This window comes from Aulonocara sp. 'chitande type north' Nkhata Bay, linkage group LG20 (genome assembly GCF_057382095.1).
Source record: "Aulonocara sp. 'chitande type north' Nkhata Bay isolate Kocher_YH1m ecotype deep benthic linkage group LG20, A_spYH_male_GT1.1, whole genome shotgun sequence".
NCBI lineage: Eukaryota > Metazoa > Chordata > Actinopteri > Cichliformes > Cichlidae > Aulonocara > Aulonocara sp. 'chitande type north' Nkhata Bay.
This window is the reverse complement of record NC_141363.1, coordinates 9,664,934-9,680,329: the sequence shown is the minus strand read 5'-3', so window position 1 is coordinate 9,680,329 and position 15,396 is coordinate 9,664,934. Positions and strand designations below refer to the sequence as shown.

Sequence of the window (15,396 nt, the reverse complement as noted above, 5' to 3'; positions counted from 1 at the left end):
GCTACAGTTCTTGCCAGTCCCACAAATTCAAAGCCTCAAAGCAGGAAAATCTTCAGGCTCCGTCTATAAGGAGCTCCAAATAATGTGCCATCTCCTAAATGCAACTCTATATTTTCCAGTCAGATTTTCCACATCGTCATGCCATATGTGTGACATACATGTGCAATAACACAATTATCTGAGATTTAAACTTAAAGATTATTTCAAAAAAGAAATAAAGACTTATGCTGAATAATGAAGTACACATGAAGAAAAAGTAGTAAGCTATAACCTGCATATTGTATATAGTGTACAACATCAATTGTAATGTATTAGAAAACAAGTTAAGCTTGAATCAATACTGTACAATCACCGGACACTGCATTAGATACATCTTCCTAGTACCAGGTTCTTCATGGCACAGGTTCAACAAGGTGCTGGAAACAATTCCTCGGAGAGTTTGGTCCATACTGACACAATAGCATCACACAGTTACTACAGATTGGTTGGCTGCACGAATAAAAGGATGTCCACCACAGGTAGGTTGTGGTGTTTAAACAATGCTGCTTTTGCACTAAACTAAGAAAATATCCTCCACTTTCATGTTTTCATGCCAGATCACCTGAATGTTGCAGCAGAAATTCAGACTCCTCAAACCAGTTTTTCCAGTCTTCCATTGTCCAAATTTGGTGAGTTTGTGCAAACTTAGGAGTTCTAAACTGACAGGAGCGGCACCCAGTGGAGTTTTCTGCTGATTTAGCCTGTCTGCTTCAAGGTGCGATGTGTTGTGTGTTCAGAGATGCTTGTTTGTATACCCTGTTTGTTACGAACGGTTATTTAGAGCCACAAAAATTTCAGCAATTGTCTCAAAATTTCATCTTGAAAATTGATGATAGTGTCATAAATTGCAGGGACAAGGTAAAAAACTTGGGCGTGTGGTTCGACATGGTGCTCTCCTTCGAGTCTCATGTAAAAGAGATAACAAAGACTGGCGTTTATCATTTGAGGAACATAGCCAGAATCAGCCAAGTTTTGTCAAGCAACACTGCAGAGGTTCTTGTCCATGCATTTGTGTCTTCACGTATTGATTATTGTATTGCTCTTCTTTCTGGGCTACCAAAGAAACGTTTTAGAGGTCTACAGATGGTGCAAAATGCAGCTGCTCGCATTTTAATAAGAACTGGGAAATTTGAGCACATTACCCCTGTACTGAGATCTCTTCATTGGCTACCTTGTCAGGTTCGAGCAGATTTTAAGGTCCTGCTGCTCACCGACAAGACTTTAAACGGATTGGCACCTTCATACCTCTCCGACCTTTTACACCTTTACAATCTACGGTCTACGATCTCAGGACTCTGGCCTTCTAAAGGTTCCTAGAGCCAGAAAAAAGACAATTGGAGAGCGTGCTTTTTCTTTTCGTTTCTGTGGAACAACCTCCCTCAAGATATTAGGCAGGCATGCTCTGTGGAGGTTTTTTAAAACTAAGTTGAAGACACATTTGTTCACCCTATCTTACATGTCTTAATTCTATGGCTTTTAGTTTTTAAATTTTTACTGTTTTTACTTGTATTGCTATGTATCGCTTTTATTATTTTATTTATCTCTTTAGTTTCAAATAGTTGTACAGCACTTTGTTTGAAAGTGCTTATTATTATTATTATTATTATTATTATTATTATTATTATTATTATTATTAGTAGTAGTAGTAGTAGTAGTAGTAGTAGTAGTAGTAGTAGTAGTAGTAGTATTAGTATTATTATTATTACTATTACTATTGTTGCCTTCCTTTATTGAAGTCATTTGGTCATTTTCACCCAGAAAGCTACTGGTCACTGGACAGTTGCTCTTTTTGGACCATGCTCTGAAAAACCCTAAAAACCCTGGTTGTGTGGGAAAATCCCAGTATATCAGCAGCTCCTGAAATACTAGGGCTAACCTGTCTGGCACCAACAACCATGCCAAAGTCAAAGCCAATTAAATCACCTTTCTTCCCCTTTCTGATGTTCAATTTGAAGTTCAGGCATACCTACAAAGTAGCTGTATACTTGTGATTTCCATCAAAGCATGAAATTGAGTTTCAAGTACACAATAATAATTAGATTTTCAAAAGTCATACAATAAAATGTAGCAGCAAAACCCTGAGTATTGTTTTAATTGATATAAGAACGAGACACAAACAACACTTTGCAAAGGAGGGCTGCAAAAGTTAGGTCCGAATGAGCAAGTGCCTGCTGTCGAACAAGCCCACTGCCAGCAACAAACTGAAACACGGTCTCACCTTTGGCCCCCAGACTACAAGACCACCTGGGTCAACAGAACACAAGCGCGACCCTGAAACACGGCCGCAGCCTGATGAGAGAAATCATCAACAGAGGCAAACAAACTCAGCTGCTCTTCCAAATGCTGGCTATAAATACCACAGGATCTTTAGCATTCTGCACCGCGGCAAAGAGAGAGCATCAAAGATCAATAATTTATGCAAGCAAGAGAAAGTTGTCAGATCCCACAATGCCGGCGCACAGAGTTAAAGCATGCAGCTTGTTTACAGAGCCATCTCAGAGAAGGATGCCACTGATTAATCAGCACCTGACAGCCATGTTGAAGAGAAAAGGAAAATTTTGTTGAACAGGGAAAAATATCATCATAAGACTGAACAAGCACTTTTTTTCCATACATGTTTAAAAGAAAGTGAGGAAAACAGACAGGGAGAATGATAGACTGTATTTGTGAATTTTGCAACAGCTAACAGAGTTTTGATGAAATGTAGGGTGGCTGCCAACAGCAGTGGCACTGATTCACACGCCGTTTTCTGTTTCTTCTTTTTTCAGAAAGATCCTGGATGCCCACCAGATATCTACTGAGCATCTAAGGCACTAATGACTGCTGCCTTTCACCATTATTCGCCGAGGAGTGTATGTGAATGTGCTAAATATTTACCGTTTACTTAAAGCTGCCTTGGTTTATGCTTTTTGACCACTCAGAAGTGAAAGAACCAAAAAAAAAAACCCCACAATGATGGCTGATATGGTGGCAAATAATTGCCTATCTACATAATCAGGAGTGAGGCTCATTTATGTGGCGTGATATTATAAAATATCAGAATAATATTTTAAAAATACATCTCAAAATATCTGACACTTAAGCCCAGAGTTAGCTTTGTCAAACTGTTATACCCTCTACTTTTGACTACCTCCCAGCCAGGAGGTCACTTAAATAACACCGTAAACACTGTCTCAGTTCTTATTTCACCACATCACCAGATCCTAGACTCCTCTACCCAGTTATTCAAGGTCAAGCCCTTCCTGTGCACCGATCTGTTTGCTAAACTTCTTACCCACTTTCATTTTTGTCCACAGACAAAAATTTCCAGTTGCTGCCAAACTCCAGCCACTTATCCACCTCTGCTCTGGAGCTGCACTGATCTCCTGGTTCCACAGATTAATCTTCCTGGCTTCACTAAACTCGTCTCCTCTGGTCAATCCACAAGCTGCCACTTTGAACCTTTCCCCCTGGCTCTCTTGGTTTCCTCTGTTATAAAGACACTTGGTAAACAATCTGAATTCTTGTTAAGCTTGTAAATAGATGATTCTTTGTTTCTGCACCCTACCTGTTTTCACAGTTCTGCATTTAGGTGTTCTGTCTAGCCTAAAGACATATGTTTGCCGTTGCTCTTGTTGTTTTTGGAGTGTTTTTGTTTCAACTCATTGAAAGGCATTTAAAAATGAAAAATCATCTTTTTAAACCTAGAATGAGGTTTGTCCATTAATTCAGTGTGCTGTAATGGCCACTTGTGGTCACAGATTGTTTTTCTCCAAAATTTACATCAGCAGCTTATTAAAATTGGGCTGTGTTTTTCTGCCTTATGATTTGCGTTCCTCCTCTGAAGCAAAGTTAATTGCTCCTTTTGGGAAAATGCAGTTGAACTTTAACCCTTAATCCTTGAAAAATAGGATATGAGAGCGTCCTAATTTGCAGTGGAAATATGCAGAAATGTCAGCAAATTTTGTATTTTTATTTTTTCAGAATAATTCGGGGCCAAATGTTTTGGGAATTTGATTTGATAAGACTCATGAGCTCTATATAAAATGGTAGATTAATTTAAGCACAACCATCTTTTAATGTCATCCCCAAAGAACTGCCCAGCATGACCAGAATTGTCTCTTCCCAACCTCTGGGAGCTGCCCTCTGTAGGTTTCCACCGCCCTTGCTGTTTAATCAAAATGAGGGTCGATTTCTAGAGTTCAAGGCTGCGATGATCTCACAGCTCCCAGCTGGTTCAATTTAAAATGAGTCGACAATACAGACTCATTTTGGCCCAGAGAGCCAACACTGAAACAGAGCTGATGTCTCTCCTCCTCCTCCTCCTCCGCTCTGTGTCACTGGCCTCATCCTGAGAGAGAGCACCATCCATCACAACTCCCAGTCTCCACTGACACTTCTCACTTAGGCTGAGGGATGATGCTACAAACAGAATGCCGGCACTCACGATTGAGTATACTTCTTAATGCTTATTAAAGGGTAAAACGTATTCATTTGAGCTCTAAGCTAAACTACATTTGTCATAATAACACAGTTTAATCAATAACATTGTATTGATCGCTGCTTATAATTACATTTATTATTAATTTTTCTCCAGCATATTAACATTTTAATTGTTCTTGAGGACATAAAGTATAACTCTATCATTTTTTAGCATTATTTAATATTTATATATAAGTCCTCTTTGTTCATTGATGTTTGAACCTCACCTCGTCTTTGCATTTGCCGTTTTCATGCTGAGGATGGCTTACATTTTACCCTTTAACAAACCATATTCACTAGTGATTGGTACCATTCTGACTGCGCACTCTCTACATCTTCAAATTTTTGAGTTAAGTGTCCTGTTACTTTCTGTTCTATTTTGAAGCAATCGTTCTATGTATGACTCTCTCACATTATTATGAACTTCTTTTCATTGAGGTTTGGAGGTATTTGTTTATGCACAGCTCTCTGGACTGCCCAAATCATCACCCCTCTGTCACCAAGCTTGACAGTTAGCATGACAATTTTAGTTTTCACCAAATGTGGCACTGTGCACTACATCTCCATTTGGCCTTGTGTGTCCAAAGGACATTTCTCTAGAAATGTTTTTGTTTGTCCAGACGTCACTTTGCACACCTAAGCCATGTTGTGATGTTCTTCTTAGAGAAAAGAAGTCAACGCTGCCACTGTATTTATACGTTACACATTAATGAAGGGTGCTGTGAGTGCGACTACAAACAAAGTGTCACTCTGTGACAGGATGGGAATTGAGAGGGGGTGTTTGCGAGAGGCCCCGTGCCTTTCTTTAATTATGTCTCCCAATTCCACTGTTGTTGAGAGATCTGGGTCAGATAATGAATTTTTCTTGACTTTTTTTTTTCTTTTTAAATTTATAGACCTGACCTGCAATCTCTGTCGACAAACCAGACAAAACCTAAGTGTGGGTCTCTCAGAATTAATGATCCCTGTCTAAAGAGCATGTAAAGGGAGCTGTGTCCATGTACAAGGGGCAGCTAGAGGAGCTTTCTGCAGGCGGGAATCTATCCAGGTCAGCTTTCAACCAAAATGCATTCATAACAGTTCCTTTCAAAAAGTGCAGACACTGCGTTTGCTTTTTTCTTGCTTCACTCAGGTAACAGCAGAATAAAACACAAAAGTTTTATTGCCAGGGTCACAGGAAGAAAACCCCATTGTTTGTGTAAACCACACAGCCTGTGTGCCCTCCCCTCTGCTGCTGTAATATTTCCAAGCATTCAACAGTGCACCATAATAGAATACAACATGAACAATTCCAGTTTTATCATAGAACCAACATGACCCTGCTAAAGCTATTCTAAATATATAATTTCAAGAGGACTGCTTCCAAAGAATTGAAATGTTCCCGCTGGAGGAATTTGTACAGTTAACAGCTAAAGGGTGACATGTTTTCTCAGTAAAGAGTTGAGACAGAGCAAAGTTCCTGCAAACATTAGTGCAGGTAAATAAATGACAGATGACTGGAGCAGGTAATGGACTGACCTTTTGACTAATTGTTTGTGTAAAAGAGTCTGTGTGGACCTACTGACACAGGTTCCTTTTGAAATAAGTATGAGTATAAAAGACAGCTTTAAAAAGGGTTTACTTGTTTTAAGTATTAACTTGGAACTTTAGAGAGAAGCTTTCTTGGCTGGCCAGTATTATAGGTCACCTGTAAAATTCAATAGGTGAGACGGTGTCTTACCCCGGGGCCTTGAGGAGATTCTGGAGGAGAAGCTGGTGGAATGCGTTTCCGATCTAGAAAAAAGAAAAACAAACGCACAACAAAGAAGATAAAGGCATTCAACCTAGAAATGTACACATCTGTAAAAGCCTTCCACTTCTACGACGTATTCATGCTGAAGTCTTCATTATTCATCTGGAAATGTGCTAACAGCTCCAGTTCATTGTTTAACAAGGTTAATTAACAACATTGTAATATCTTCCACATGCTTTCTGCACCTGGTAGCACAGTTCATTTTATAGTTTGGTTAGCCATTCAGTGGAATATTAGCTTGTGAGAGGGAATAGAAGTTGACTGCAAAATGCCACCTTTGTAATTGCTTTCCTGATGATTGGATTTGCGGTGAGCTGACATCTTGAGGTATAAAAAAATACACTGTGATAATGTTTACTCAGTGCAGTGCACAGTGGAGTATATAGCCGCGCAGAGCACTGGAATACCTAACTATTTACAGACCTAGCAAATCTATCCAATTTCACACAGATAAGGAGGTGAGTTGGATTTAAATTTCACACTGACTTTAAAGTCTGACAATGCTTCCTGAGATTTTTGGTTCGTAGCCATGGTAATACTGAAATGAAAGGTTCTCTAGCATCCCTTTGTCCTCCCTCTCCCTCACGCTGTCTCGCTCTCCGTGCTGGGCTTGACTGGCCTTTTGGAAATTGCTTCGGTTTGCCTGGGGTGTCTTAGTGTAGCTCCCATCTGTTCGGACTACGTGCACACAGAGTGGACATGGTGCTGCACTGGCTGGCTCTGTTTCACAAATGTGCTCTGGCATGCACCCCCACCCCCACCCCCTCTGGCAGCCATTTTGTTTTTAGGGCTTTCTCACTGTTTTTACTTCTCGAGCCCACGGAGAGTGTGTATCACCTCATTAGCTGGACTAATGTGCAATTAGCCATTTATTTGTGATCCCTCAGAGGCCTTCTTGACAGATGAGTGAACATGTGCGGCTGGTGAATTCAGACACCTTTACGAGCAGTAAAGTTATACAGCTACGTAAGGACGATGGCCCATTAAAATTAATTTAAGAACATCTGCGTCTAACCAGCCAGATATGCTCCCTGATCTTCTTCTTAGCTCATCAGTATCAACAGGGAGCGATGCATGATGGTCACGTAAACGACAAGGAATTAAGCGACTAAATTATAGATTAATAAAAGCGTACAGACTTCAGAATTTCCAACATTGTAATGCAAAGTCAGCATGTACCGTATGAGTTAAAGAATCCTTCTGAGATCAGGTTCTTTCTGACATGAATGCATCAATAACAGCGAATTTCAGATGGAGGGTGCATTTAAATTAGCTATCTCCAGTTTAAAGCATCCTTTCTGGCATATGTTTAAATCCATGCAAATGCAGTCTTGGAAAAAAAACAAAGTTGAGGATGATCAAGTTGCCTAAATCAAAGAATGGCAGTGATTCATGGTCTCATTCTCCTCTGAACACCAGCCCAAATCATTCAAGCTTCTTGGGCAACCCTCTGAAGACGCGCGAACACTGATTAAAATGTCATTACTGACAATGTGCACTGCCAGAAGCTTTCGCTACACACCCATGAAGTAGACCCCTGATCAACCGCATTCTTGTCTCAAAAGTTAACAGCATCATTAGGAAGGTAAATCATCGAGCATACAGCCTGGGTCCACTCAAGTTTTTTCTGCTGTCACCGGGATTGAGTGGCTGTATGCAGTGTTTACTACACTTTTTTAATCAATTCACTGGCAGACACAGAGCAAATCAGCAGTTTGTGTTTCAATAAGAGATGCAGGCAGTGGCACATCATTTATCTTTGGCTGCGTGCAGGATGTGGAATATTTAATCAGAACTTTGTTTCAGTGGGAGGCCTCCAAAGCTCAGGGTTCAGCAGTTATTTTTAGAGTATCGTGGAACATCCGCGCTTAATTGGAAAAGATTTAAAAAAAAAAAAAAAGAAGAAGAAGAAGCTTCTGCTGGAGAAATCCAACAGCATCCACTGATAACCCCCTACCAATGTGACAAATAAGGGGCACGGTTCAGACTTAATTTTACACTCTTCATCGTAATGCTTACGGAAAGCAAAGAAGAACCAATATGCATGGCTGATATGTTCTTTCTGGAAAAATGTTTTTCAAAGCTTTACCACAAAAACCTCAACAAAGAGAGTCCCACAGTAAGAGTATCTTACCGTTACTTATTGCTTATTATGAATCATGAATATGTTTTTTAGCACCACTTTGATATTCTTTACCCCGATATCCATCACATCTACTTTTTGAATGTCTGCAGAAGTTGAGTTGCTGAAAAAGCACAAAGACAGTGTGCACTGTCTAAACACAGGCTTTCATTAAAATCAATCATCAGTCATATGTTTTCACTTGATAGCTGTGGAGCTTGTTCTTGAACTGTGAATTGTGTCTTACTGCAAAATATTAAAGAATAATTCCAGTTTAAACATTAAACAGTTTCACCACATTCAGCAGCTTTAACAATATTACAAACCACCAACAATATTTTGGTAATATGCAATATTCTTGTAGAAGCAATCATCCTGAAACGCCTCTGGGCACTTATTTGAGCAGTTATTTTGAGTCACTATATTTATTAAATTTAATTTCCCAGTCCGTGAACTGCCACCTTATTTTTGTGAAGGGCTTTGTGTGTCCACATGATCTTATGAGCTGCGTAGTCTGGGGCAATGTATTCCTTGTAGGGCCTCCCAAAACAAACTGCTCCTGGGTGAGCGGCTAGACTAAGATCAATTAAAAAAACACTAAACAAACAAACAAAACAAAAATCGAGGGACATGGAATTTCCACTCTGAGAGCAGATGTAAGATGATTTTGCAAAGTAATGCAGGTTTAATATCAGAGAGGCCCTAATGGACAGCCAACGTCTTCACCAATCCCTTTAGGTGTATCCTTTATTCCCCCCAGACTCCAATCATAAAGAAATATTGATCACGTAGAGAGCAGGTGGCTCTATTGAGATAACATGTGCACAAGACAGGCTAGTTCGATGCCTGTTGCTTCAAAGTTTGGCTGATTGCAAACAGGTGCCGTTGCACTATTGAAGTGCACCCAACCTATAAACACACGCATGCACAGAAATCAGACTACACTCTTTCCATTTTAAAAAATTATAGATGTAAGCAGTGAATAGCCTTTTATGTCTTTTTGTGGAGGAAAAGTCTTTGTATGAGCTTTCCAATTAATGTGTGCTTAAAAAGCTATTATGAATTACATAATGATATTTACCCTGTGAAGGTGATGAAGGTGATCTTCTCTGGCGAGGCACGTCTACCTGTTTTATCCTCAGGGATGGCTTTGGGCTGGATGCCTTCCTTTCCAGGCTGGATGACAGCCAAAATTTGATCATATCCTTTGCTTCTGAGACCTCCTTGAGAGAAGGAAGTTTCAGACATTTCAACAAAAAAAACAAAAACAAAACAAAAAACAGAATGAAGAGTTCAGATTCTGCAGGGAAACGAATGAAAAAGCTGACAGAAGAAAGAAGACGTGATAGTGACATGCAGTTATTTCCAAACACCCAAGCAGTGTTGCAATCCTCTGCAAGGTGTGAAAAGTTAAGTCATATTAGGACGACTTGGGCACCCTTTGAAATTTTTGATACCGTCACCAAAACAATGTCACTTGCAGACAGCTGCCTACATCCATGCTATAAAATATCATGCAGAATTTCAGAGTAGAGCCTTCAGGGATGATAGAACCTGACCTTGAACGGTACTGTACGGGGGCCTAGCATGAAACCCAAGTGCGAATGTAGATGATGTGAAAGCTTTTGAATTCAGGGAAGCAGTGTTGTGAGTATTGAAGGCTGCTGAAAAACCTCGTTTAAACACCTTTCAGTGGATTCTTCACATTTTAGTCTTTCGACAAAAGCATTCTTCTGTGCCATTGTATTACCTGAGCTGTGCCTGGAGCTGAGATTGGTGCAGGGCTCTGAGCTTTGGCAGACACCTCTGTGCTGTAGACCATGGCTCCATGAGGGTTTGGCTTTGCACCTCCTTGCAATACAAGCTGTATCTCTTCCCCCTTCCACTCAGCTGGCTCCTGGAAGGGACACCAAATCCCCCAACGAAGGCTATGCAAGAAAGCAGCGCGGGATGTAGAGGTAGCAGATAGCTGTGTGATGGAAAACGACAGAAGAATAGGGAATTCAGACATTGATATGATGATCTCGCAAAAAGAAACCAGCGATTAAACTGTTGTAAAAACTAAACCGAATGTAGTCTTTTCTCTTTCATCCAACTGAATAATTACAATCTTTTACAGTGTTTAACTGTGATCAATTGATAACGTTATTTAATTTATAAAGCAGAGCATTAATAGTCTCCAAGTACGACCAAAGAACAAAAACATAATTTAATTTGCCAACTTGTAAATCCTTATCTCTAATCACAAAAATGAACTGCAAGAGGCCTTAAAACTGTGTGGCATGGTGGTGCTTGTCGTTAGCACTGAGCATTCTCTAAATCCCACATCGCACACACGTTTTGGAAGCAGCTTTGCTGTGTTTGAACATGATTTACAATCAGTGCCGCTGAGGCTCTACTTCAGCCGTCCCAGGAAAAGTAAAAAAACATTCTGCTTTAAATCATCCACAGAGAGACTCAGTGGTTTTGCTGAATCGATTAATAAGCTGGTCAGCCTCAGACGATTGTAATCAATCATAGGCAGGACAGGACAGAATACACAACAAGCCTACTAGCCCCACACTGCTCCAAGACAAAGCCGGCCATGTAATAGTTTGCTGAATGCTTCAAATTCCACTGAGAATAGTTCTTTAATGTAACACCATAATCTGGCACTATAGAAAATCAGTCATAAAAGTAGTGTCTTTATTCTAAATGTCATACAGTACCTGTTAATGGTACAATAGAATACAATTATCCATGCAATGTGTTGAGGAGATTTTAGCTAATTTTGTGCCATATAATCTACAAACTAATCTAAAACCACTCTTGCAAAGGTCAACTAAAAAAAAGTAATGATATTCAGAGTGTGGTGGTTTCAGTTCTTTCTTCATTCTATATAAAAAGTTAAGTCCCATCGTCTGGGAAGGTAGGAGAGCAAAGCAGAACTGCTTTTCCATAAAGTCACTTTTTACTTCAGTATATAAAAGGAGAGCAGCCAAAAGGTTAAAAGAGTCTTCACCATGATAGATCCAGTCAAAAATTCACTAGACAGAACATATCTTACTTAGTACCACAGAGGCTATTCCAGATGGGAGCAGCATTTGTGTAATTGTGTTTCTGTTTCCTGTTTGCCACTAGAGTTCAAGATGTTCATTCACAATCCAGTACCATCTTTCAGCAGAGTTCCCAATTACACATCATGTTATCGTATGGCCTTGTAGGCCTTATGGAACTTTCCCAGATTTAAAAATAAAAGCAGGATGGGCACCAGTTGGGCTGATGGGGTGAGCAGGTGCTGCAAGGCTGAAATGCAGCAACCTGGGTCAGAGTCCAACCCAAACCCCCTCTGCTGGGTATCTGCTGCCAGCCTGTCTCCCGGCTTTCCTGTTCGCTCTCCACTGTCTAACAAAGGCAAAAGGCCCAAATAAATGCAGGGCCATACTGATTATGTTCTTGATAGGCTCTCCAGGCTTTCTATTTGTAGTAAAACCATTTTCTTTAAGCATAAATAACATTATGCTCCACAATCCATGTTATGGCATTTGCTGTTTAACACACTAAACTAACAGCAGCAGCAGGAGCTACCTGATAACAGTCACCACAACCAGCTGGCGTATACAATTTTGGATACAGTTTCTGTTGAGATTCAACTCCTAACAATTGCTGTAGTTATCTTTTAGCCTCAAGAGTGGATGTTGCAATCACTTGTAAATCTTGAACTTACCAATCAGGACACTGTGTAATCAGTAATATTGTCAAAAACTCAGATTGGCTGTAAATAAATAATTATTTTAGTCACTCAATCCACTTAAAATCATACAGGCCTCTCTAGTGGGACTGTAGCCAGATTAGACACTGGCATTAACAGTAAGTGGACACTTTCTCTCTAAATAGGATGTGATACAGATAAACACTGGTTGGAAGTTCATCCATTTCAAGCACGCCTAGGGTAGAGCACGCAAACACAGGAATTAATCCCAGTGCTCTGAAAAATAGGGATGTCGTGTAATCGACAGGCACATCTCTAAATCAGTTAAGACATTTTAGATGAAATGTATAGTGGGAGAAGATGAGTATATATGTGTTGTGACATCCTTCTCGATTTCACTGAAATAAAGCATAGTTTTTATCAGACATTTTTCACTGAAAAGATAAAAACAAACGAACGCCCACATTCATAAAATTCTACTTTCATAATATCAACGAAAGATTCAGAAGAAGAACGAACGAAGACTTTTCGGTGCGATATCACATTTCTATTTAAATGAAAGAGAAAGGGGTGACTGTCACAGCAATGACTGCATGCTATTTAATTAGCTGCCAGTTTCCACCACAATTAATATACCTACAAATCCAATATGGCATGATGAAACACCATCTAAGGTGAATGAAAAGCAAGACTAGTGCATTTCTGTGCACTGCTTTCTTAAATAAATTGTGATCTGTGCGGTCATGGTTATTGTAGTATCTTTTGTTGACCAAGCCATCTACCACGGTGTCCCTCCTTGAGAGATTTTTCTTACAGCACCGCGGTGCACTGACCTTTGCAAAAGAGGTCCTTGTCATGTAAGCTTAAACTTAGATCATTTTGTTCTATTCCTGTGAAAAATAACCAGTGCACTCTTTGTTTTTCTGTTGAGGGCTGCTTCAAAATGTCAGTTTACTATGAATTATGCAAAGTAATTTCACTGCCCAGTTAACAAAGCCCAAAGTGAAGTGTTCAGATAGCTTAATGGAGCTGACATTTTGAATACTACAAGTGAAAGTGCACTGCAGCAGGGACTACGTGTGGTAAAGGTGTAAAGGTTAAATTCATGTCAGCTCCCTGCTTGACAGCAAATTTGAATATTCGCTTTTATAATATACAATAGACGAACACCTAATCCTGCAGTGTTTATTAAGTTCTTCGACTGCCGTTTACTTCCTTTTATACTGACAAACCAACCTTCGGACTTTGTGTTTGGTTTTTGTGTTTGGGCTGAGATACCTGCCAATTTCACACTCATGTAAACACTATGGTTGTTGCTTGTGTGACACTTTAGAGGGAATTAAGCAGGAGAGTACCCAGTCCTGCCATTAAAGGTCTGTTATTGTATATTGTACAATATTGTATATTGTATATTGCATAGCTTTTTTTTGTTATACGTAAAATTGTATTGTATTTATTTAAATTTTTACTTTTTAATTATTTTATTTGCATTTTTCTAATCACTAGGGTTTGAGAGTAACGCAATTTCTATTCTGTGTATGTCCTGTACATGTGGCAGAATTGACAAATAAAGTTGACTTGACTTGACTTGACTTATTCCATCTAAAAAACTCTTTAAAGCCTCACATATCTCAAGTGGCCAAAGTTGCTGATCAATACTCCGTTCTTCTTGAAAGGGAGCCAGTTTCAGACTATAATTTTACCCTCTAGTAGCACAGACATTAACAACAATTTTTTTAACTTCAGAACTATATGGCAGACATAAAACAGATAGCACTGTATTCCCCGTTCAGGCATTGCCTGTTTTTCTATTTCATGGGGGTTGAATTAATAGGATGTTTTATATGAAATGTTAAATCAAACAAGTCTATTTTCAAAGCGATGATTTTGTTCAAATGAGTAGACTAGAGAAAGATCATTTTATGGCACAGGGAGTAGCCAGTAAAAATTGCAAGGCAATTTATCTAATGTGTCTCTTTTTTTTTTTTTTCGTACTTTGTGTCTGTAACGTCTCTGTGCTCTGTGCAGAACATGAGGGAAAGAACAAAATGAGTGTCTCGCACATGACCCAACGCTCACCTCTTGTATTATTCAGTGAATATATTGCAGGAGTGATTCGGGAGCAAAAACGCTGGCCGAGCTCTGAGAGAATGAGAGAGACAAAAGACCAATCAGGGGGTCTTTTCTATAGGGACGCCTACAGCCTTGGAAAAAAAGAAGAAGCTTTTATCTGTCCAAAACTCAATGCTTATCACACTTTCAGTCTTCCAATCATAGGAAACTGAGCCCATGTTCAGAATTGCACCAAGTAGCTGAATGGGAATCTAAAAGGAATGAGAAGTGAGCTAAACACCCATCAAAGTTACAAATATGAAGTTATTAAAGGTCAAAGTGGAGGCGTTTGGGGGTTTTTTGCCTTTTCTTCTTTTGGCAGGTTTACAAAAACAGAATTCTGCGATTACAACAATGGCAACGAAAGATATCACACCAAGAAATAATTCTCTTTTAGACGCAAAGTGTGAATCACTGTCACGGTTTCAGTACAGCGGTTTTAAAATGCTTCAGGACAGCGCGATCTACATATGAACTGCAAAAAAAATAAAATAATAAAGCACCAAAAACGTGGGGTGGCAAACAATAGGACTGAGGGGATCTCAAAGGGACTCTTGAGGTTTGAGTAAACAAACAGGATAATAGTTCCACTCAAAGCCAGGCAGAAAAATTCACAATATGCATGTAATCCTTCTACAGAAACAGTCATCAGAATTCAAAAGGCAGGAGCTTAAGCGCTACAATATTCATTTCCGTGATTACACGACAGCCGAGATCAATGGCACATCTACATGCAGGTGTAAGGGCTTTAACGGTATCGTGGTAAGAGCACAGCACCGTAGGAGGCAGTCAGCTGACGCATTTGTGTTAAGGGCCTCTGGTGAGAAGAAAGTTGGCGAGAGGGTCAGACGAATCGACTTATTCTGAGCACCACAGTGTGTCAGTGAGACTTAATCAATCCCAAAGCCTGCTGGTGACAGCAGAGAGACATCAAATCAATTGCATTATATTTCACTGGCAATAAAGTATGACTCTTTGCACTCGCGCCGTTTTGGGGAGGAAACATTTGAATTAATCAAAAGAATTTGTCATTTGAATTGAAAGTTGTTTTTCCACGTGTTCGCTGTTGTGCCGGTCACTATGTCGGACAAGGCAGAATGATCAATAGCCAATTTCCCCAAAGTGTGATTACACCGTTGATTTGAGCGTTAAAGGCTACATTTAAAATAAGAGCCATTA

General features: G+C 39.6%; 1 protein-coding gene across 2 annotated transcripts in view; it reads right to left on the bottom strand.

Annotated features, from left to right (window-relative positions):
* Positions 1–15,396, bottom strand: part of nphp4 (nephronophthisis 4) — a 173,969-nt gene that overhangs the window by 84,943 nt on the left and 73,630 nt on the right. For both annotated transcript variants that reach the window (XM_086276157.1, XM_086276158.1), the window contains 3 exons: positions 10,165–10,383; positions 9,496–9,637; positions 6,221–6,273 (listed from right to left, as the gene is read on the bottom strand). In XM_086276157.1, coding sequence (XP_086132283.1) covers positions 6,221–6,273; positions 9,496–9,637; positions 10,165–10,383 — 414 coding nt within the window. The remainder of the gene's footprint in view (positions 1–6,220; positions 6,274–9,495; positions 9,638–10,164; positions 10,384–15,396) is intronic.